At 42.8% G+C, this 24,186-nt stretch overlaps 1 protein-coding gene across 1 annotated transcript in view; it reads right to left on the bottom strand.

Annotated features, from left to right (window-relative positions):
- The window catches only part of brf1a (BRF1 general transcription factor IIIB subunit a), a 118,196-nt gene that overhangs the window by 12,445 nt on the left and 81,565 nt on the right, over positions 1 to 24,186 (bottom strand). The window contains exons 14-16 of the mRNA XM_083998930.1: positions 23,603 to 23,684; positions 23,264 to 23,319; positions 19,912 to 20,177 (exon numbers count right to left, since the gene is read on the bottom strand). Coding sequence (XP_083855056.1) covers positions 19,912 to 20,177; positions 23,264 to 23,319; positions 23,603 to 23,684 — 404 coding nt within the window. The remainder of the gene's footprint in view (positions 1 to 19,911; positions 20,178 to 23,263; positions 23,320 to 23,602; positions 23,685 to 24,186) is intronic.

The raw sequence follows: 24,186 nt of genomic DNA on the forward strand, positions 1-24,186 counted from the left end.
TGTTTTTATTTGTGTTTTTCTTTCTGATAATATCCTGTTTGCTTCTCTGTTGTTGAGTCGTTTCCCGTCAACATCTTGAGAAAACAGCTTCATGTTGCCGGCTAATGTGTTTTCCTGTGACCTCGTCTCTGAAGGTCACAGCGTCCTCTCCGTCTCCTCTCGTCTTCACCTCCATTAGAGGTCACACGCTTTCGCTTTATCTCCGTCTCTCCTCTCTTCACCTCTACCAGGAGGTCTCAGCTCTCTCCTCCGTCTCTCCTTCAGTTTCTATTAAAAGCTCCTTCTGTCTTTTTTTTTTAAGCTCCTTCACCTTTTCACGCTTCAGGTCGACTCTTCACCGTGAGTCTCTCTCAACAAAATGTGCTTCTATTCCTTTAATGTGAACTCATGTTTAGTGTTTTTTTTTATAAATATGTGCACAATTAAACAGTTTGAGACATTGCATTGTGTTTTAGTATATTTTAGGTGCATTAATACAGGGGTTCTCAACTAGTTTCACTCTGGGCTCCACATTTTCCCATGGTCATTAAGTCACGACCCACTTTTATAGAATTCAAACCAATATTTTTTTTTTTTAAAGCCTTTAAAAACTCATTTTGCTCTTCATTGAGCAAAGTGCATTTCAGGGCACATGAATGAAACTGAAGAGGACCGTGACAACTGCATGTACGGAAGTGAATAAAAAAATATCAAACTGCACAAAATGGAGACCAACAAAACGATATATTTGACTTCTAATGCATCTCTGCATTCAGAGCATATTCACAAAAGTGAATAAATATCAAATTGCACAGAATAAAGACCCACAAAACAAAACAAGATTCACTGCATTCAGGCCACATTAATAAGAAACTGATATATTTGCATTCAGAGCAAATGGAGCAAATAATAAGAAACTGAGGAGGACCATTACAACTGCATGTGTTCACGTGTCTCGTGTGCCTTTCAAAATAAGTTATTTTTCAAAATAAAAGACATGTCCAACATCAGATGTGCATTAAATATTATTTACTTTTTTGACCAGCTGTCCGCGACCCATCCAGAATGGGTCCGCGACCCACTTTTGGGTCCCGACCCACTAGTTGAGAACCACTGCATTAATATATATATGCATGTGGTTTATTAGGAGACAATTAAGTGTCTAAAGTGTAAAATAGCAGCTACGTAAATGGCTCCTTCGAAACATTTAAATGTTGATATATTATAAGACATATGTGCAGTACACATGAGTACACTTTAATGTATTTGCAACATTAGTTGTAAACTCTTTATTGTGTTTTCCTGTTAATCCTGAACAGTGTTGGGAGGTTAAATGAGGTTCAGAGCGACAGTGACCTGCAGATGTTTATTACAGTCAATATTTCTGTGTTCCACTTGTTTAAACTTCTGAGGAAACTCGCTGCTGCTTCTCGTCGTGTCGTCGTCGACACACGACTGGAACTGCAAAACAACTTTTCTTTGAGTTCAGAGGAAACGAGGCCGAGCTGCGATCAATAACGATCTGGGATCAGTTTCATCTCGACACGTTGCAGTGACGAGAGCTCGGCCCAGAACTCAGCGTCTTGTTTTCTTTTTAAAAAATGCAGATTAAAGTCGTTTTATTCAAACGTCTCTGTGGGATTCAAAGTCTCTGAAATCTGAAGTGACCTGCTCCACAAAAACCTACAAACGTGTTTCAGTGCTGAGAGTCGTGATGCGTTCAAATCATCCGTTTGTTTTAATGTCGGTGTTGTTGTGAGTTTTAGCTCGTTAACTTAAGAACTTACTTTACTGGTTCACTGGTTCGACATCATTTCTATTGATGATAAGAGTTTTATCTGAGCTCCATTTGAACCATCATCACTCAACATGAGAGGTTTTATAAACTCTGAGTTTTCATTTGGTGAATATTTTGATCTGTGTTCAGTCATTCATTACCTTTGTGCATCGTTTCACACCTTCATTTATCTTCAAAATTAAACGCAACCTGATTAAAAACAGTAGAAAACCATAGAAACTACAATCTGACGTGCAATGAATCTGTGATTTTTCGTGAAGGGAATAAAAACAGCAGCAGCAGCGTCGGTGTATTTATTATGAAGACGCCTCAAGGCCGAGCTCTCCTGTCTCATTGTGTCTCTACTCGTCTGTTTACTTTGTTGTTGTTGCCGATGTTTATTATGTAAGTAAATAACCACACAGGGGGACGTGGAGGTGGGAGACAAACAGGAAGTGAGATAAAAACATGTGCATTATTTCACTGGAGGCTTCACTTTGTCTGAACAGGAGGTTTTACACTTTAGAATATAAAGTATTATTAATATTTAATGTGTATAAAATACTGTGTCATCATCTCTGAACACGCAGCTGCTGTACATCCACTAAAACTTTTGTAAAAGCTTCTGCTGTTCCAGTTGGACATCTATATGGTGACGAGGTTTGCGGCCTCGTGATTGGCTCTCATCAACGAACCGTCTAACGAACTACCAGCGTTTCCAACCTTGTTTGTCTTCACCAGCAGCAGCAGCTGTTGTTGCTGTTTTTGCTGTTGTGTAGTTAAATTCTGCGTTTCAGCTCTTTTCTGTCAGTTAGTTGTAGAAAACACAACGACAATCTGCTTCCTGTTTCCTCACGTGCTCCTTGTTTTTTGTTGACGATGACGTAAGAAGCGATTGCAGGAGATTATTTCTGCTGCAGAGATGGTTTTCATTTTGCAGCCTCATCATCATCATCATCCAAAATCAAATCTGTGCCCAAAACACCTGGAAAACGAGACCTTTCTTCTTCTTCTTCTTCTTCTGCCAATGAATGCCCCACGCTGCTGTTTCTACAACGTTCCCTCTGGTTTATTAAAGGGATAGTTAACCCAAAATTCAAATTTCTCATTATCTACTCACCCTCATGTCGACTAAGGGTTGGGAGAAGTTTCAGAGTCCTCCGTTCCTTCTCTGAGTTACGGGGGGGTCCGTGCAGCAGTATTTGTCCATATAATGGTTGTCAATGGATACCAACTTTCTTCGTCCAAAAAGACACACCAAAAAACATCCAAATACCTCCATGCTGCTCGTCTGTAAGGTCCCTCTTGTATTGAAGCCCCGACATGAGAAATTGTTCCGCCGGTCAGTGCAAAACACCAGCAGAGCAATGAACTGAGACACTGGGAGACTTATTTAATTTTTTTCGGAACAATTTCTCATGTCGGGGCTTCAATACAAGAGGGACATTACAGACGAGCAGTATGGAGGTATTTGGATGTTTTTTGGTGTGTCTTTTTGGATGAAGAAAAGTGAGCCCCATTCACAACCATTATATGGACAAATACTGCTGCGCGGACCCCCCCGTAACTCAGAGAAGCCACGGAGGACTCTGAAACTTCTCCCAGTCCTTAGTCGACATGAGGGTGAGTAGATAATGAGTGAAATTTGAATTTTGGGTGAACTATCCCTTCAACAACATTATATCAAAGTAAAACCTGTTCCTCCTCCTCTTCTTATGTCTCCTCATGAACGACAACAAAAAAAAACACCCTTTCCCTCCCTCGTGCTCTTCATCCTGCACAAGGTCAAACCAGGACGTCCACTTCCTGTCTCCGTCGCCTCCTCTAACCTGCAGCATCATCGCAGACGCGTCACGCCACAAAGCTCCGTCCACCTCCCGTCTATTAATCCGTGCCTCCCTCTCGTTTTCCTCCCCCTCCATCCTTTCACTACACCCACCACCTCCTCCTCATCCTCACCCACTCTCTCTCTCTCTCTGTTAGGCTATCAGTCTCTGCCTGGCTTAGCGGCTCGTTCCTAATCAGCTTACTGCCAATGAGACTAAGCCTGAGCTGAAAAGGCGATTGAGGGAGGCCATTTAGCCACTGGCTGACAACTGGCACTAGCTGCGGGGGGATGGTGTCAATAAAACTTGAGCGTGGACGAACGGGGCTTGGGGCTTTTGTGGGGGGGGGAGGAAGTAAAATATAAAAATGAAACTAATATATCATCTTGGGTTTTAAGAGAGAGAGGAGAGCGACTTGAGAGTGGAGATAAAGACGGACAAAAGAGGAGGCATCTCCGTGAATTTCAGCCTCGAGGCGTTTCGACTCGTGGCTCCGGGGGGGTGAGGGGGGGTGGAGGGGACGGGGGCGACGTCTTCAGCTGCTAAGCTGCGCTGCGGCCCTGTGAGGCCATGAACTACCACAATGGTATCAACTCCTTTAGTGTCAACATTTTCGGTTGCTGCCTGGGCTGTTTTTTTTTTTTCCTCTCTCCCTCTCTCTTTCTGTCTCTCTCTCTGTCTCTCTCTGTCTCTCTAAGCCGGGGATGAAAACTGGGATGTTTTCCAAATGGCCCAGTTTTAGTGTTGCCCTCGAAATTCCAGCCCTGGCTGTCCCATTAGTTACATTGCGAGGCGCCGTGCCGCAGAACAAAGGTTTGGCCGTTGAGGACTGTTTGCAGAAAGACAGAGAGAGAGAGAGAGAGAAAGCTGCTGTCGTTGCTGCTGCTGCTTCGAGCCGCCGGACGTTCACATCCTCAGGATTTTGTGAGAAACGTGGGTTCGTCCGAGGAGGCAGGCAGGGAGGGAGGGATTAAATATCTGAGCATCTCCACCGGATCAGAGCGGGAGCCAAAAGACCTACATGTAAATGTATGTGAAATGTTCCTCCCAGGCCTGTTACCCCGCCGGCATCTTCTTTAATGTATGAACGAGAGCGTCAGAGCATCAGCGGCCTCATTACGAGTCTAAACCCTCAGAGAAGTTGGAGCAAAGTGAATAGAGCTGTTTATGTCGAGTTATGGAGCAACGTTCGGTCCGAGAAGTCATGTTTTTTTTTCTTGTTTTGAAAGGTGCTACTGTATATAAATAAATGAAATATGACGCGTTCCATAACCCATCTTTGTTTATGACAGTTAAGACTACACAAATATACACGTTATAAGTGTTATACAATGTTATCCACCGCTCCATGTATTGATTTTTCGCTGGTTTTGTTGTAAACAAATGCACATGGCCAGGCGGAGGGTTACGCCAGGAGTACACTGGGAACGGCCGCGAAGCGATACGTGAGCGGGGCGGAGCGGAGTTTTTTAACTGCTACACCAGGCACGGACGCGACGCGACTTCACTGTTTGTTGTTGCAGCTGTCGCTTCACCTTGTCAAGCCTGCAGTAAATGAGTGCACTTTATGCATCTCAACATATTTTTACATCCTTCCTGTTAAAATGGATTGACAGTACCTTTTTCACAGGTAATTTGCTGACTATGTAGGGTTTGCAAGTGCAGACTATATTAAATGGTATCAATTAACACGATCATGGATCCACAATGTAAAAAAAACAAACCCCATAATGTTGCACTGCTACTGGCTTTGCCTCTGGTACATGAGACATTTATTTTAATCCCTTTTAAACGTAATATATTCGTTTTATACACAGTTCTCTGTAGTTTTCTACCTGTTGGAGGGCTGCGTAGCCACGCGACGAGGAAATAAAATAGACCCGGCGCGAAAAAGAAGAGAAACGCCGCGCGACGGCCGCTGGAGTGCGCGTCGCTCACATGGCCAGTGGAGGAGCATCCATTGACTGAATGGGCGCGAGCTGCTGCGGGTGTCGCGCGACGTACGTTTCGCGTCGCGGCCGTTCCCAGTGTATTTCAGCCGTTAGAAAACGACACAAACTGAGCTTCAGGTTCAAGTCTCCTTCTTCTTTTTGTGACACTGTGACTCCAACCATCAAACAATAGAGACGTAGTGGAAACATTGACTTGACAAAAACAAGAAATAAGACAAAGCAGGAAGTCTAAAGACAGTAATGGTGGAGTATCCAATGAGTTTATCCACTTCTGTCCATCTTTAAACTCTGTGTTTGGTCTCCACCAGCTCCTACATCAAACCTCCTCCTCAGCTGTTAAACTCTCCTCTAACTTCACCACTGAGTCTCTGCTGCTGCTGCTGCTGAGCAGGTTCTGTGTTTTCCTTCTTTTTTTTTTTAATGCTGAAAGCAGCATCTGGAAACGAGGCTCATGAGATCACCGAGACTGGAACAAAACAGTAAATTTGTGGGCTGTAAAAACCCAAACAGTGAGGTAAAGTCTCTGCAGAGCTGAGAGGATCTGCAGCGTCGTCGTCGGTGCACGGCGAGCGAGCGGTTGAGGGGGGCGGGGGGGTTTGTTGATAATTATCTGTCGGTTTGTCACTGCGATCGACCAGTCACACAGTTCACATAGACATCTGATGCACTGGTAATACAAAAATATTGATCGGAGCGGCTCTAAGGACGGCGAGGCTGTCCTATACTGTCCTCATTATGGAGCCCGTTCTCTCTCTGGGACGTAAGAGTCGTACGTGATGGTGAGCTGACGAGACGCAAAATAATAAAACTCACAACTGTTGCAGAGTTCATTCCTGAAAAGCTGCGACTCTGCAGAGCGCAGGGTTTAAATCTCATCATCAGTTTGTGCCGCCCACATGATGATCATCACGTGGCTGCAGGAGGAAGAGTCTGTCTTCCTGCAAAAACCTCCGGTGCACCAACGTCCGACAACTCACTGGTCGCAGTTAAAGTCTGGTGGAGGAGGAGAGGAGGAGAGGAAGGGGAGGAAGAGAAGGGGAGGAGGAGGGGGGAGCTCTGGAGGATCAGAGGCTTTTTACAGGGAGGGGCTGCAAACCACAGACAAATTATACACCCTCCCTCCTCTCTAACACAGCTGGTCGGATAACAAGGAAAAACATCCTCTTCAATCGAGCGTGCCGGGCAGGAAAATATGATCCAGGCTGCAGAGTTCGACCCCGTCCTCCTCCCCCCCTCCTCACCTCGTCTCCCCCCTTCAGGAGGGAGGAGACTCAGCTCCTCTCACTCACTTGTTCACTTTGTCTGCAAACTTTTTTCTTTTGTCTTTTAAACGCACATGCAGGTGACTTCTTGACTTCATCAACTATACAATTCTTCTGTGCAATAAACCAGCTCACTACCTGTACAATGAAACAACTTATTTCTAGGTGCAATATCACCTCAACAGAGGGGATTTTTGGGTTTATTCTTGTAGTTTTTAACTTTTGTAATTCTGGTAATATTTAACTTTGTGATTTTTGTAATATTTAATTTGTAATTTATCTTACGTTGTTGTATTGTATTATTCTGCTATAATATTCTTCACCTTTGTACACTGGATTAATAAAGTATATTCTATTCTATTCTATTCTTCTATCACAGCACCTGTTCCAACGACAGGCTGAAAAACCAGAAGTCGTAGTGTTTCCTCCTCCTTCTCCTCCTCCTCCTCCTCCTCCTCCTCCTCTTCGTCCTCTGGCAGGGCCTCGGAGCAGTGGTGGTGGTGGTGGTGGTGGTGGCAACATCTGCCCAGAAAACTGCTGAGCTCTCCAGTTTCTCTCTCTGGCCGAGTCTGTGGGTCCGATTTACATTTTTGGAAAACCAACACAGACCAAAACGGTCGCTCCCCTCCCACCGAGGAGCAGAAATGCAGTCAGGAATTCAACCTCTCTTTTTTTCCCCCTTTCTTTTCTTTTCTTTTCTTCTCCAAAAAAAGCTCTGGAATCAGACAAGTTCTCCAAGAAAGAAAAGAAAAACGAAAAAAAGAAAAAACACTTGAATGGGAAAAGAACAGATGAAGGAGCAGAGGAGCGCAGAGAGTGACCGAGAGGAGGAGAAAATATCACTGGAGGGCAATTATCTGGGCTATTTCTGGAAGACTGCTTTTCCATCCTCCAGTAGGGATGGAGGGAACAGGGAGGGTCTGTTTGGCAGCTGGCTGGAGGAGGTGGAGGGTGGAGAGACAGAAGGAGGAGGAGGTGGAGGAGGAGGAGGAGGAGGAGGAGGAGGAGGAGGAGGAGGAGGAGGAGGAGGAGGAGTGAACGAGTGCATGGGACGTCTGAAGCTAAAAACTGTCCGGTACAGTGAGTACAGAAGGGCCCCGCTGTCCCCGAAGGGCCGAGGCAGAGAGGAGGAACAGAGGGAGGAGGGAGGGAAGACAAGATAACAGAGGGAAAGACGCCAAGGAAAAGAAAAGAGAGACACAAAAAGTCTGTGGCCGTTATGTGAGAATCTGCTTCGGTTCACAGGCGTGTAGGATTTTTTATTTCTGAGCGAAAACTCACATTAAATTCAAATCAAATTTTAAATGCAGCAGCTGAACTGGGACGTGGCTAAAGTCTGGTTTGTGTTTGACAAAATGTGTTACAGTGTTGTCAGAGAATCAAACCACAGACTTTAGACCGAATCCAGCTTTCTAAGTAAATGCAACAACTGGTTCCAGGCTGCACAGAGAAACCAGAACAAAACTCCTACAACAGTAAAGAGACAAAGAAGAACTCCCATAAGAAATGAGACACCACCACTAAACCATAAAAATGTCATCATCTGCATAATAACGCATTGATAGCCGAGTGGTAGAAATATAATATTCTGTATCAGACATGATAATATGCAAATTACCAACACATCAAACAGCAGACTTAAGACTTTTGAAAAGTTTTCTATGAAAAACTGGGTTGGAAAATATTCATTCATCCATTCAACCTTTTTTCTAACTAAGGAACACACTGAGGTAAAGACTCATTTACAACGCAGTCGGGTGAAAGTTAAAAGGTCCATGTCACAAGAAACAACAATGTTGAGCTTATTCAAAAGTATCAGGAAATAAAAATACAATAAAATCAAAAAGGGTCAAGAAACAAAACAAAGAATCCCGCGTCGGGCAGACCTTTCCTGCATGTCATTCCCCCTCTCTCTGCCTCCCCCTTTCCTGTCTATCTCACTGTGCTATCAAATAAAGGCAAAAAAGCCAAAAAATATACTTTAAAAAAAAATAAAATAAAGGTGAACGGATCAGATGAACTACTTTATCTGGAAATAAAGTGTGATGTAAATACAGATCTAAAGAGCCCTGAGGATGAAAATGAAGAAAGTAGTGGTGTAAGTTGTCCGACACAAGATTGAATGTTACATTAAGTGGTTGTTGTACTTTTGAAATCTTAACTGTGGTTGCTCGGTTCTCCAGTGGAGGAGAAGAAGTAGCAACACGTTACGACTTAAGCTCGACAGAAAAGAACAGAAGGGAACTGAAGCTTCACCTCAACCACACACCTCCAAAAAATAGTAAAAACAAACCTCACGTCCGACCTTAAAAAACAACAAGTAAGACGTCAACAAAGTCGCTGCAGCTACAACTTTCAGCTCGGTGTTCAACTCTGCGGTCGGATCGAACCTGCTCGTCCGCCGTCAGTCAGACCAATCACGGCTCATTCTGCAGCGTCGCCATCAAACCCGTCCGAGTCAAGTGCAGCAAATTAACACCATGTTTTGTAAAGTGCAAACACTTGAGCGAAGAGATGAAGAGAAAAGATGAAAGAGAGAAAACAGAGAAAGAAAAGTAGACGACAGAAGCAGAGACTACAACGACGACGTCGGAGCGAGAGCAGAAGAAAGACAAAGAACTCGTTAGCGAGTTGCAGAAGCCCAAAGCGAGAGCAGACCTGATGGTGCCGAGCGATACAACAACGGGCCTGTAGCTGCTGCTCAGGGCTTTTCACTGGGAGACACAGGGAGGATTAGAAAAAGTAGGCGAGAGAATAGAGGACAGGCGGAGGAGAGAGAAGGAGGTCGAGAGAGAGAGGAGGAGAGGAGGAGAGGGGGGGTGGGGAAGTGGGAGGAAATGGAGGAGGAAGAAGACGAAGACGAGAGCGATGAAAAGATGTGATGAGGTGAAGACGACTTAGACGCTCAGATATCGACCGACTCCGGCAGAAGAAAAAAAACTGAAACTAAATCAGAGTTTAAGAGTCAGAAAAGAGAAAATATTGAGCGTCTCATTACGACGCAGCTCAGCAGCTCAGACTGTGATTAGAGCAGCGACAGCCGGCGACTTCTGATGTCACAGAAACACTCGACTCCTGAGGCGGCGTTCAGCTCAGTCGGTGGAGCAGCCGCCGTAGTAGAGCTGTCGATCTATTACTACTAACCCCCCAAAACAGAGTCAAACCTCTAATGCTTCTAGTGTTAAATATTTAAATTATATCCAAATGTGGGTTTTTTTCAGCTCATTATATAGCCTACACCTATACCAGCTTATTATTACGTCCCTTGTCCACTAAAGGGCATTCCAACCAAATCCTGTTATGTAACATTTTGTAACACACTTAAGTTTTACCAACTCAATATAAAACTTCAAGAAGGGAAATCGAAATATTTAGTGGTGCAACGGATCACAGCTGATCCGTAAACTGTAAGCACTGCAAGTGCTCCGCGGATCAATCAAAAAAAAAGAAAAAAGAAGATGTTTCAGTCAAATAAACGGGCAATTAAAAGAACTCTGCTTGTAAATTTGAAGCTGCAGCTCTACGTCGTGCACATCAAGAACAAAATTGTTTGTTTTATCAACATGTTTACTGCCCCGAATGTTGCGATGCACTACGTTAATTTGCGTTGTTGCGGAAGGAACATGTTCAAAGTTTCCACCTTCGAATGTTCTCATTTTTAAAATAATTTGAATTCTGTTCGATTAACGAAGTTCGATCTGACAGCCCTCGTGTTGAGGCTACAGTCCTCACTGCAGGCGGCCCTGGCTCGAATCCCTTCCTGTCTCTCCACTGTGCTTTCCATTAAAGGTGAAAAAGCCCAAAGAATTTTTTTTTTTTTAAAGAAAGAAAGAAAAGGAAACACTCAACTCCTGTTTCTTCCTGCAGCAACAACAGAAACATCCGGCAAAAACCAATCGACCTGCTGCAGGAGCTGTGGTTTGCACAAGATGAAGACAAAGACAAAGACACGGGGGAAATAATTCATGAGGACGAAGAAGAAATAACAAACATCAACTCTGCAGAAACTCAGAGTTAAACAACAATCAGCACTGATGGATCATCCTACAATCATAGTGTCGACCTGATCTGAGGTCAGTTTGAATCTTCCTGCACCAGAAGCTGCAGATTTTACGAAAACTATGTGGAAAAATGAAGAAACAGTTCATGAAAGATTCTCCATGGGTCGTTTTATTATCTGTTGTTTGAGCTCCTTTAGTGTTTGATGGTTTTGCACCAGTTTGTATGTCGTGGAAGTTAAGTTTTCATGTCGTCACCGTCTTTTCTACTGTACGGCAGACGACTGGGGACAAGAGGGATTATTGTGACTGAACTGTGTTGCGTCACTCATGTGCTGACTCAGACTGAGCTGTTGTTGTGTGTGTTTATTTTCATGGAGCATCAGCTGATTCATCCGTTTACGACTTCTTCCTGCTTCAAACGATCGTTATTATATATTGGCCTTTAAAAAAACAACTTCTACTAGGAAGGTCACGAAAACCATGTTCAACTTATTCTATTTAAAGGTGTACAGAAATGGCCGTTTGTCCTGTTTGTCGCGCCGAGTTGTCACGAGTTGCCGCACGAGTTTACCCGAGTAAGGAAAACGAATTTGATTGGTCGTTATCGAGCGGGCGGGATATTCAAAGTTTGGGGCGAGACCGAGCTCGGTGTGTGTGTGCGTGTCTCAGACGTTTGATTGACAGATGACGGATCCAATATCAGTGGCTGGTGAATCGTGAGCAGGCTGACGTATAATCCGTGCGCCTGCATTATCCATTGCGAAAAAGAAATACCCCACTTTCATCCCGGATTTAATTAAAAATAGAATTTTGCACAAAGTTTGGCCTACAACGTCTGATAGATGAGTTATTACACTCATTTTATGACCCAGAGTAGGCTCAAATTCAATTTTCTTTTCTGTACAGCTTTAAATACAAAAACAACAAACTCGTACTTTCTATTTGTATTCTATGACAATTTATAGTGAGAAGTCAGATGAAAACTGCGGCCATAGACATTGAACTGAACCTGAGAGATGCTGTGTGCAGGTAATGTAGGTCAAACACCTAATAACGTGTTTTATATGTCCTGATTTAAACTAAGAGAGCAGTAGATGATGGTTTCTGGATTCATTATCAGTGTCTAACTTCAGCTCCAATGTGTCGGGTGGACGCGTGAACAAAAAAAGGACCTGAAACCAAAGAGCTGCAGGAGTGGAAACAACAAAGGCACAACAACAGAAGGAGGGAAAAGTGGAGAAGAGGAGGAAGAAGAAGAATAAACTCCAGGCTGTTCTTCAGAACCAGAGCCCAGATCCACAGGAGTAAAAAACCCTGAAGCGGAGCGGAGGGAGCAGCCAGGAGCCTGGAGGAGGAACCGGAGAGGAGGAGGAGGAGGAGGAGGAGGAGGAGGAGGAGGAGGAGGAGGAGGAGGAGGAGGAGGAGGAGGCCGGGGCAGCACAATGCCTCAGTGTAGCCCCTCAGCGAGGCCTCGAAACAAGGCACAATGGCTGCACTGTCAGCAGGCCTCTGCTCCTGCACTTTCATAGGTCTCCCTGACACCAGGCCTCTTCCCCCTTTCTCAACAACCAGCACAACAACCTTTTCAGGCTCCAGAGCAACGGTCTGCTCGTCCACCGGCGGCTGAAAGAGATAATTCTCCGCCCAACGGTCGCCGCTTCAGACCGGTTTTTGTCTTATTTCCAGATTTTTTTCTTTTTTTTTGCCTCATTCCAACACCAACACTGACATGCTATTAGAGAATGGGACATTATCGCCGTGTTTTGCTGCTCGCTATAGCCCGTGGGGCATTTCCTTGTTGCTAATGGCTTGTGGGCAGAGGAAACCAGAAAAAAAAAAACGGCAGGGGTTGAAAACACTGTTGTGCATTCAACGCGCCAAAGTGCAGAGTTCAGCGATTTCTCAATAAATGGATGGAGCGAGCGAGACTCCATTCAGGAAAAAAAAGGGAAAATAGAAATGAAAGAAAGTGTTTGCATGAATGATTCAGAGCGCAGGTAACCATCAATGATTCATAGACAGGACAAGGAGGGAGGGGGGGGATTTTAAAAATTCAAACAGGTCGAACAACTTCGGCAGAGAAGAGTCCATTCTTAAAAAACAGGACGGCGAAGCTCCTTCTTCAAAGAGATCAGAGACAAAACAAGAAACCGGAGATGCTGCTTCATTCATGGAGCGTGTCGACTCTTCCGAAGAGGAGGAGGAGGAGGAGGAGGTGATCTGCCTTCGTCTGGCAGCGGCCATTAGCCAACTGGAGCGGCTCAAATCCAACAGACCCTCAGAGCTGCTGCTGCTACACTGTTGTTCTCAAACTGTCGCTCTACCTCACCGATAGACTCATCCATGCTTTCGATTGATTGATTGATTAAAGGTGAGGTTTTATAAAATACGAAGCAGAAAATAAAACGCGTCTTTTCTCCGATCAACACAAAACACAAAGATATTTTGTTCAACAAGATGTGAAAGTGAAAGAAAAAGCAGAAGCCGTTGATTCATTGATTGAACTGAACCATTTTCTAACAGGAAAAATAATCAATGTCTATTTCACGGGTCATTAGATTTGGTTCCATTTAAAAGAGAGTTATATTATAGAGTTTTATTGATGAACAAGTGATTAATGAGTTTTTCTCCAGTGAGAATCAACTCAAGTGAAGACACAGTTCAGTTCAACAGACGGGAAATAAATGATGAAGAAATTAATGTTTGCTTTGATTTAAAAGAAAAAGTATTTTATGAAAAACTGTTTTCTCACTGAGGTTGAACATCGACTATCGTGGTAACTGGTTAGTATTTCCACTCCAGTTGTTTAAAAAGCTGGTATGTTTTCATCGATAAAATATTCTTAAGAAAAGCAACTTAGGAAAAAAATATGTAAAGATCGAATGCAACACATTCGCTGCAAAACTCAATAACACACTGGGTGTTTCTGGGGACACAAAAAGCGACGGACCTCATCATTACAATACAATACATACTCTACTCACAAAAAGTCAGGGATATTTAACAAGAATATCCCTATAAAAAGTTCTTGCTACAGTGATATTCTATCATGAAAGCCTTTTAAGTAGAAGGATGCAATGGTAATGTCTTTATCTCAAACAAAAGCTAACAACAGTGGTGTGACTATAGCACAACAAAAATCTCAACGTCTCAATAACTTGGATCAATTTGATCAAAGTGTTGTCTTGGTCTCAATTATGTCAAAATTTGAACAAGGTGGAGAGGAGAGGGAGAGAGAAGAGGACTGTATACAAATTGTCATTCAACCAGAACATTTAGTGGTTCAATGACAACTGAACCACTAAATCAGATGGTGCTTGTTGTTCAGTAAGTACTGAAACACTGGACAATTGGACATGTGCATTCAAAAGTTTAGAGAAAGAAGAAAAATCCAAAAGCCAAACATCCCTAACTTTTTGTGAGTAGTGTATATCTGTATTGTTGTGTTGTGAGTGTTTGTAGCACATACGTTGTCAAATTGATGAGGATTTTTTTCCTGAATTTGTACCATGTTTGTGTCTTTGCAATGTGTTGAGAAAACTTATAGTTATATACTTATAATTTAAGCGACTTAAAGTAATGATTCTCTCTAATAGATTCATATAAAGCCACAAGAAACCATTGATTTGTTACTTTTAGGTTTTTTCAAGGTTCAGTGTCTCTACTTTTCCTCTTGTAAACATGGATCATGTCTGTGAAACATGAACTGATGTAGAGTCTGGTTACAACATGGAGCCGTCATGCTCACACAAACTAATTCACACACACAGAGTTCACCTTTGCTGGAGTTGTGTGAAACCAGAGCGCGACGCTGCGGCCGAGGTCGACACATCGTTACCCGGCGATCGGCTTCATCCTTCACCGTGTTTGGAAACATGGAGGATCCACTTTAACAAAGTGTTTTCATTTACTCCGCGTCCTTCACTATTGTGAGGAGGATGAATACGACACTCGAAGCCTCATCCCGCTTCGCTCTGCTGAAGTGTCCTCGAGCAAGACGACGCTGCAGCGCCACCACCACCACCAACGCCGCCACCGCCGGCGGCTCCACTGTGGCGAGGAGCGACCCCTGACCTCCCCGAGGAGGAGCAGCGCCGGCACAAAGGCAATTTCCCCACAACAATCAATGAGGTATCACATTACCATCCTCTAAATGGGAAGTGTGATAATGCGTCATAATCTGTGTCATCAATCATTGTGTCAGAGAAGGTGTGTTCTCCCCCGAGAGCGGGAGCGGACGCACTTCCTCTTTACTTCGGGTTTTTAGTGTTTTCACGCCGTTGTTCAGGGTTATTTGATTTTGCACAGATTTTTTCTGTTTTCAGGGTTTTTCTGTTTCCATTTATTTGGTCTTTTGTTTCTCAATTCATCACTTTTTGTGTTTTTTTTTTAAAAGTTGTTCTCTTTTTTGTTTCCATTTTTCTCAGTTTTGTTTTCCGTTTTTCCATTATATTATTTTGTTTCAGCTTTGTTTCAGTTTTCCTCGTGTATTCATGTGTTTTTTGTGCATGTGCATCTGTGTTTTGTTTTGTTTTTCCATGCACTTTTCTAATTTTTCAGCTTTTCCTGTCTTTCTGTAATGTTTATGTTCCTATGTGTGTTTTCAATTTCTTTGTTTCTTTTTTTCTTCTTCTTTCTGTTCGTCTGTTTTTGTTTTTGCCATTTTTTCTTATTCTTTTCCTCTTTTTCCCTTTTTTCAGTTCAATGCAACAACACAAACTTGGTTGTACATCAAATTATAATATATCAGACTGTTACACATGACTACAAAATAAACTGGCTCCACACACACACACACAGAGTCACGCACAGATGTTTAAAGACACTTTGACACTTTGACAGAAGGATCCAGAGATTGAACCTCCAACCCTGTGATTAATGGACGTCGTTTTCCAAACCCTGAACCACAAGACGCCTAAACACAGTTTAAATTATCATTAGCATGTTTCTCTTGATAAGAGTCTGGCTGCAGAAAAAGCTCAGAGGTTTTAACAAAGTGAATTCCTGCCTCTTTGTGACCCCGTTCACACTCTCTCAGGCTTCAAAACTTCAAGGCCGCTCTGTGTTTGTTCTCTGTGTTTACGTCCCCTGTCACTTTGCATAGGGCCCCCGTTTTTTTTTGTTAAGGAGTGGTTTATAAATACATTTTATTTGAGTTGAAAAGAAGCTGGCCCAGCTGCAATAAACAGCCAACTTATCAAACTCCTCCGTGGGTCTGAGACCAAATACAGTGCATTATCGCAGAGCTCAGGACAGGGTTTACGAAGGCCGGGCGAACTGCAGCCAGATGACTGGACGAGGAAAGACGAGGATGGAGGGGGGAGGAGGGGTTTACATCCCTCTTAATCACCAAACAGCTGCCTCTATAGACTCCTATAAAGCTGCAAGATGGTACCTAAAACCAACATTAAGTGAAAGAGGTTTAAAAACAGAGCCATAGGAAACCAATTTCCCCCAACACCAAACAAACTGAAAAAAGCCCCTCAGCTTTTCTCTGCACTGCAGAAAACCCATTAAGTTCATCTGAAAGACTCGGCATGGATCAGGCCTGTGAATGCATGTCGTGAAAGGGAGGTGCAGAGGTGGAGGTGGTGGAGGGGTGAGGATGAGGGTGGTAGAGGGGTGAGGGGATGGGGGGGGGGGGGCAACAGGCAGAGACAAATCCTGGCAGAGACGGTGTAGAGAGAGAAAATCCCACAGGAGACTGTCGCCCTGTCACAGGTGATTACTGTGGGTGACAGAAGAAGTGCCGCATCATCGTTATGAAGGAAACTGCCGTCACATGGCTGGTGAAGAGTGTGTGTGTGTTTGTGTGTGTATGTGTGTGTGTGTGTTCGTGTGTGGTAACGGTCAGAGTAACGGCTGCTGTTGCATCAGACCCCAGTAAACAAAAACACTCTGCATCCATCTCATCTCACAGTTATTCAGTCGAGCATCTGTTGTTTGCATCGGAAGATTATTTAATGGTTTGAGGGGAATTCAACACAGATTCAGGTTGAGGGTTCCCACAAATCATTTTCCAGGACATTTTCAGTTGCTACGCTAATATACACACACTAATACATCCCCCTGTCCCATTCATGCTTTGAAGAAGTGTTTTTTTTTTCAACAGTTACACCTTACACCTTATTTTGTACATTTAACCAGTTTGTTTCTATGTTTATTCCTCTCTCAGCCCCAGAAGTCTGATTTAAAGATGTGCAGACTGTGGCTCTGACTTATGTATGAAGTAATCTCCTACATGCTTAGAAATGATGACAAATTTATCATAGAACAACTCAAATACAAGTTTGTTTGTTTGCTCTGTGCTAGAGTCCTGCATCGGGTCAGGTACCATGCAAAATCGGTATTCAACAGGTGAATAAACTGTCTTGTGTAAATTAGCGGGCCAGGAACTCAAATGAACGGTGTATGTGTGTAGGCCTACAGAGAAAAACTCACGCGCAGCTGCACGAACCAGCGTAGCAAATCATTTTTTTTAAATGATTCGGGAGATTTCCTGATAGTATCATACACGGCAACAACAGAGCAACCATCTTGATGTAGATAAACGATCTTTGGCCGCTCATGTGACCTCAGCTCACAGCTTTCTCATTGGATTTTAGCCTGTCATGTGACGGCACACAGATCCCTACTGGACAGCCGATTTTACCGGCTTGACTGCTTGGCTACCGGGTGAGCTACAAACATACAGATGGGATCAATGTAAAGGCTGAAGTGTCCCGCTTTCATAAAAAAAAAGAATTTACGTCGCTCTCATTTTCCATTCCGGAAATAGACGCAAAAGAGTACGACTATACCCCGGTATTGCATGCAATGACGGCGATCTCACGGGCAACGGGTCTTAATATTGACGACTCCACTCTGTGCTGCTCCTCTGTCCGTCACTCAGCAGAGAAAACCCTCGTGCTCATGGTTCAATACTGGAAACACTCATCAACTAAAAAGTCTCTAGTTTTCTCACTAGTCGTCACTTCTTTGGAAAAAACAAATCCTTAGCGGGAATCAGCGGGTTTAAACTCCTGTTGACACGTCAGGTATCGGTGTCGACAAGAGGACGACACACACTCATGATGACGATGAGGAGAAGGAGAGAAAGTTCTTCTTCCTATTACAGTATTATTATTATGGTTAACAGGTCAGAGTCACTCATGTCCTATAAATACCAGCTGTTTAATATGTTCAGCTTCACACTACCACGGTGGAGACTTCATCTTTAATGCCATCAGATTTAATGCTAAAAAGGGTGATGTAGAGACAATTAGCTGCAGGGAGACAATTAGTATAAAAGGCTTTTGTGTCTCCAGAGGGAGACGCGTAAAGTCTGATAAATGATGTGACTTTTTATTCAGCGTCGCTCTGAAGTCTGAAAGTGAGACGAAAAAAAGAAAAAGAACAAAAAAAAAAAAAAAAAAAAACGTGGGGGTGTGGATCTCATCTCTGCTGCTCCAGGCTTCATTAGCCTCTGGTAGCATTAACACATCCTGTCAAACTGAGGGATGGCTGAGCTGCATTGTGGGTAATGTAGGCACCAAATGAAGACAAAATACATAAAATAAATAATCTATCTTTGTTTCAGTTTTTTAATGATACGTTTTCTTTCTTCTTATTTTTCTTAATCGACCTTAGATAATTTAGTTTACTTTATATCTTGTTTTTAAATGTCATATAAAGACTTAAAATGTCAGTTTGGTGAAGACATGAGTCACTCCATAGACATAGATGTTAAAATGTCTGATTTTACAACAGAATTTAACAAGTTTATGGCAAAAACAGTTTGGTTTTTACAGTTGATTTCTTTCTTTTTTCTTTTTTTTTAATGCTTTATTTCAAACATGTGAATAAGCACTAGTCGATAAAACCCTTTGTATGTTTGAAAAGTAGTAGGAAGAAGCATTAGCTTATTAATTCCTACCCCTTCTCCATTTAGTACCTAGTAGGGCTGTCAACGAATGGCAGAAATGAGGTTCGAATATTGCCTCTTAAAAAAAACAGATATTCGAATAAAATTCGAATTTCTATTTTTTCATATTTTCTCCAAAAATCAATACAAAGAGATGGACTTTTATAGCGGTAGCCTGTATTTATTATCAGCGCATGTCAAACACGTTTTGAACAGCTTACATTACACAAAACAAACGGCTACACAATGCAAATCAGCAACGACATTATATGCATATTAATACGTGAAAAAGACCGCGTTTTACTCGGCCTTTATCAATTCATGTCAAACGTTTTGTGATGACGCGAGCAAACAGCTCGCTCGGGAAACGGGATAAGAGCCGGCATGTTTTCTTCCCACATCCAAGTAATGATCCTTATAACGCGGATCAAGCACAGTCGCGATGAAGTGCAGAGGATCATCATAGCTCTCAGTGAACGGCACAATTTTTTTTATGCGCGATTAACGCTGTCACTCGGTAGTTTGGGAAAACAGAGAAGCTGCTTCTCTCCAGACGTGACCACACACAGACAGGTGTGTGTCTGGGTGTGTGTGAGTTACTACGGTTACCGGGGCGCTCCTGTCCCCCGGATATTCCTGCAGCTGGATTGACATGATCCGGTCTGAGACATGAAACTCATGGACTGAGGAGTCGTCCTGCTGCATCCTGCTGCGTTCTGCACGTCACACCGACGACCGTGCATTTGTAGGAGGAAGTTGTAGTTGCTGTTGTTGTGGTTGTGCGCGTGAAGATAATTTAAAAATAAATGATTAATATTCGAATATCATATTTTAATATTCGAATTTCATTTTTATCACTATGATTCGAATATACATTCGAATTTCAAATATTCATTGACAGTCCTAGTACCTAGTACTATAGGTTACCTTACTTCCTGTGTATCCAGTTTTTTTTTGCTTGTTTCTGTTCATAATTCTCGCCCGTTTATGTTTTATTTAGACTTAATTTAGGTCATGGTGTCTTTGATTGACAGATGGTTGAGGGTTCGAAGCTCCACACAAACCCCTCGCTCTTTGTTATTGGTTTTAAATCATTAAAGCGGTTGGTCACTAAAAACAGAGGTTGGTTTAACGAAGGCACCAGAATTAAATCCCTGATCAAACCTGATTATTTCCAATACTTTAGAGTACAAAACGAGCATCCCACTGACCTTTTTCCCAGGGTGCTTAGCGGCGTGCTGAGGCTCAGACAGGCTCGTGTAGGTTTAGGGGTGCGTCCCGTCAGCTTGGCGGCCGTCGGCTCCTTCTTCACGGCCTCGGGCTTGCGGGCGGGGCTGGCGCCGGGCTTGATGTTGAGGTCCTTCAGGACGTCGTAGTTGATCTTGGAGGAGATCCTCTTCTGCTCCAGCATCTTCTCGATGGCCTCGTCGGCCGTGCTGGCTCGGATCGGGGGACGCTTCTTCGAGGGGCCTCTTGGCTGTAGCAAATATTAACATAATTAACACAACTTAAAGGGATAGTTCAAGATTTTGGCAAATTGTATATACGTACATAGTCTATATATAGTCTTAGGAGTAGGTTCGTTACCTTTAATTGTCGGTGCAAGCTATTTTTAGAACGGCGGAGCAGAGCCGTGAGCTGCTCATACGCTACACTACGGAGACTCATGGGATTTCTTGGTTTCCCTCATCAAACTCATCAAATACACAATCCAACAACTCCACAACTCTCTGGTGGACAAGTTGTGACCTGCACATTCACCACGCTATGAGATAATAACAGAACGTTATGAGACGGAGTTGTTTTAGAGGTACATTCATGCAAAACCGCTGATGCGCGTTCCTGTCAAGGGCAGTTTTTCGGCAAGCAGTCTCTGTATTTACCTCTAAAACAACTCTGTGTGGTAACGTTCTGTTATTATCTTATAGCGTGGTGAATGTGCAGGTCACAACTTGTCCACCAGAGTGTTTTGCAGTTGTTGGATTGTGCATTTTATGAGTTTCATGAGGGAAACCAAGAAATCCCATTAGCCTCCGTAGCATAGCTCTGAGCAGCTCGCGGCTCTTCTCCGCCGTTCTAAAAATAGCTTGCACCGACAATTAAAGGTAACAAACCTACTGCTATGACTATAGGGATTATGGCAATGGGCCAACTTGCCAAAATGTTTAACTATCCCTTTAATCAGATGCTGGAAACACTGGAGACAGGTCATGATGGTCAAATGTTATCTGGGAATAATTTTCATCTTCCTATTCAGCTGCATCGGTCCCAGAGCGCAGGGGATTTACCCTCAACACTGGGCAATTTCAGACCAATAAAGGATCATTTACAGCCGAACACATTTCTGTAATCAACAATTTATCTCAATTAAGACTCCAGATTGAGGTCATCACCCAGCCTCAGTTATTCCACAGTCACCTTGACCTCAACTCCAATCATCTCTGGCCACAGATCATCAGAGTTTCCCTTCACACTGAAAATGCAAAAAACTTTAAACCCCACGACGATTTCACACGTCTTCAATTCTCGCCCAGTTTCCTCACAGATCTGATTTATAAACCACAAATGGATGCCGACGTTATCATGCATAAAACACGAGGAGGAGTAGAATAAGGAGGAGGAGGAGGAGGAGGAGGAGGAGGAGGAGGATGCCCTTCCTGTTATTTATTTATTCAGTCATTTGTCAGCGCTGTGACAGGCTGCTGCTGCTGGATCAGTGCTGTCAGGAGGCTCCGTGTCTCATTAGGTCTCTGTTCCACTGCCGTTAATCCAGCTAGTTAAAACCAGCGAGCAGATGTTGGGGCTAACAAAGAGTCCGCGCTGAGCCAAAAACCAGTAATGGGAAATGAGAGGAGACCAGTTTCACAGAGATCTGATTTAACTGGAGCTTCACACGGCCTCTGTGTGTCGTCTACCTGGCTGTCAGCCTCCAGCTGTTTCCATCTCTCTGTCCGTCCTGTGTCAACATCTGTCTGAGCGCTGACAGACTTCCCAATATCTATTTCTCATAACAAGATAATTAGCCAATTATTTAGTTAAAGGGATAGTTCAACATTTTGGCAAATTGGCCCCATTGCCATAATCCCTATAGTCATAGCAGTAGGTTTGTTACCTTTAATTGTCGGTGCAAGCTGTTTTTAGAACGGCGGAGCAGAGCCGTGAGCTGCTCAGAGCTACGCTACGGAGGCTAATGGGATTTCTTGGTTTCCCTCATCAAACTCACCAAATACACAATCCAACAACTCCAAAACACTCTGGTGGACAAGTTGTGACCTGCACATTCACCACGCTATGAGATAATAACAGAACATCACGAGACAGAGTTGTTTTCGATGTAAATTCATGCAAAACCACTGATCAGGGGCAAGCAGTCTCTGCATTTACCTCGAAAAAAACTCTGCGGCTCTGCTCCGCCGTTCTAAAAATAGCTTGACCGATAATTAAAGGTAACGAACCTACTAATATGAGGGAGGGATTATGGCAATGGGCCAATTTGCCAAAATGTTGAACTATCCCTTTAATTCATTAAGGGTTTTTATCTGATCTGTCTATCAAACAAAAAAATCAGTTCCAGCTCCTAAAATGTTTAGATTTTTGTTTGTTTTTTCATTTTATATCAGTGTGAATTCTTGTTTGGGTTTTGGTCTCATTATTTTGAAAAGTGAGAATAGTCAAAATTTTCTACCATTTGTAGCATTTTCCAGTTTTTCTGACATGTAGAGTAAAAGAAAAAGCAAAGATAAATCAATACTGAGAATAATTATCAGCAGCAGTTATAATAAGTTTATGTTTACATGAACTGCAGACTGAATAAGTGACTGTGATGAGTCATTGCATTTGGTTTTAGCTCACTGTTATAACATTATGTGACCAGGTGTTGACAGGTCAGTCAGGCTGTAACTCAATATAACACAGTTACAAGAGCTTAAACTAATGATTATTGATTTGTAGGATATTTATGTTTTCTTTATATGACAGAAAAACTTTTTAAAAAGCGCACACAGGTCATTAAACGCCACTTAAAGAGCTCTAGAGATCAGTGTGTTTGACTGAAATGTATTTAGGAAAGGACTGGATCGGAAAGACTGAAACTATTTTTTCTTTTTCTGCTGAACAAACATGTTGTATTTTTACCTAAATCTGTCTTTTTTTCTTTCTTTTCTTTTTTTCCCTCTGAGACGTTGAATAGTTTTGACTCTTTGGCCTCTGTAAAAGCTGCTGAAACAAAACAAATCTGAGCTGAGAGAAGTTTTATCTACGTAGAAGAGAAATTATTTTTGCTGAGTCGAGCTACATGAGGAGAAAAGGTCACAGGTCGATCAGGCCTAAATCTAAAGATCATAACTCTGGTTTAAATGAAGGAAAACTATGAATAATATCAGATTGAGAGTATTTACGCTGTGGTTTTTGAATAAATAACAAAATATTGTCACTTTGAATCCTCAGGTTATGACCAAATTCATGCGAAACCAGATCTTATTGGTGCATTTCTCTCTGACCATCTACTTCCTGTTTCCTCCTTCTCCTCCTTATCTTATTGCTCGTCAGGCCTCCTGCCGTTACCTTCTTCTCTTTGTAGATGCCGAGCGCCTTCTCCTTCGCTATCTTCGCCTCCTTTTCTGGGGAAAAAAAAAAACAAGCAGGGAAGAGTCTGAACATACAAACTGTGAGATAACGCCGGTATCAATACGACACAGAGGGAAGTCACAACAGGCCACAGGCTGAAAACACAGTGGCGGGTTCAGGTGGAGGTTTATCTGATAATAAAAAATAAAAACACTGAGGAGGTGCATTGTGGGACAAACCACCAAGCCTCTGCATTGCAAAAAACTAAACAAAAAATAAATAACAGAAAGTTGGATTGTGCTTTGAAACAGAAATCGTGTTGCATCCTGACAGTACCTTTCTGCTCTTTGAGGTAGTCGGAGTTTTCCGCCATCCACAGCGCCGTCTTGATTTTGACTTCCTTGTCATCGAGCAGATACTGCAGAGACGGAGAGAAGAGCAGAGCAGAGCAGAACGACCGTCAGAGGAGTTCAGGGAAAAGTTATCGCAACGAAACTAAAAGTGGTTTCACATCTGGAGGAGAATTACTACGTATCTCCTTCCTTAAATTCATGAGCACTTGTAACAAATATTAACACAGCCAGAGCTCGAAATGTGAACTCAGTGCTGTTGATGGTTAAAACGACTCAGCTCCTCATTAAGAATTTATATCATTTATATTGTGTGTATATTTAACACATTAAACCCAGAGACTGAACACAAATAAACACAGTTACAACATTCAGGTCTCGTTTTCTGAAACCTAAAACATTAATTTTTACTTTGTAGATGATAACCTGTTGTTTCTATTGTTGCTCAACTTGTAAAAACCTATTACAGGTATTGATATCAGCACTAATATTAACACATTGACTTTGATATTGATTCTTAACTAGACTTTTTTTGACTCCAGATTGGTCAAAAAGAAAATTACAGAGCAC

The sequence above is a fragment of the Trachurus trachurus genome, assembly GCF_905171665.1.
Source record: "Trachurus trachurus genome assembly, chromosome: 22".
NCBI classification, from domain to species: domain Eukaryota; kingdom Metazoa; phylum Chordata; class Actinopteri; order Carangiformes; family Carangidae; genus Trachurus; species Trachurus trachurus.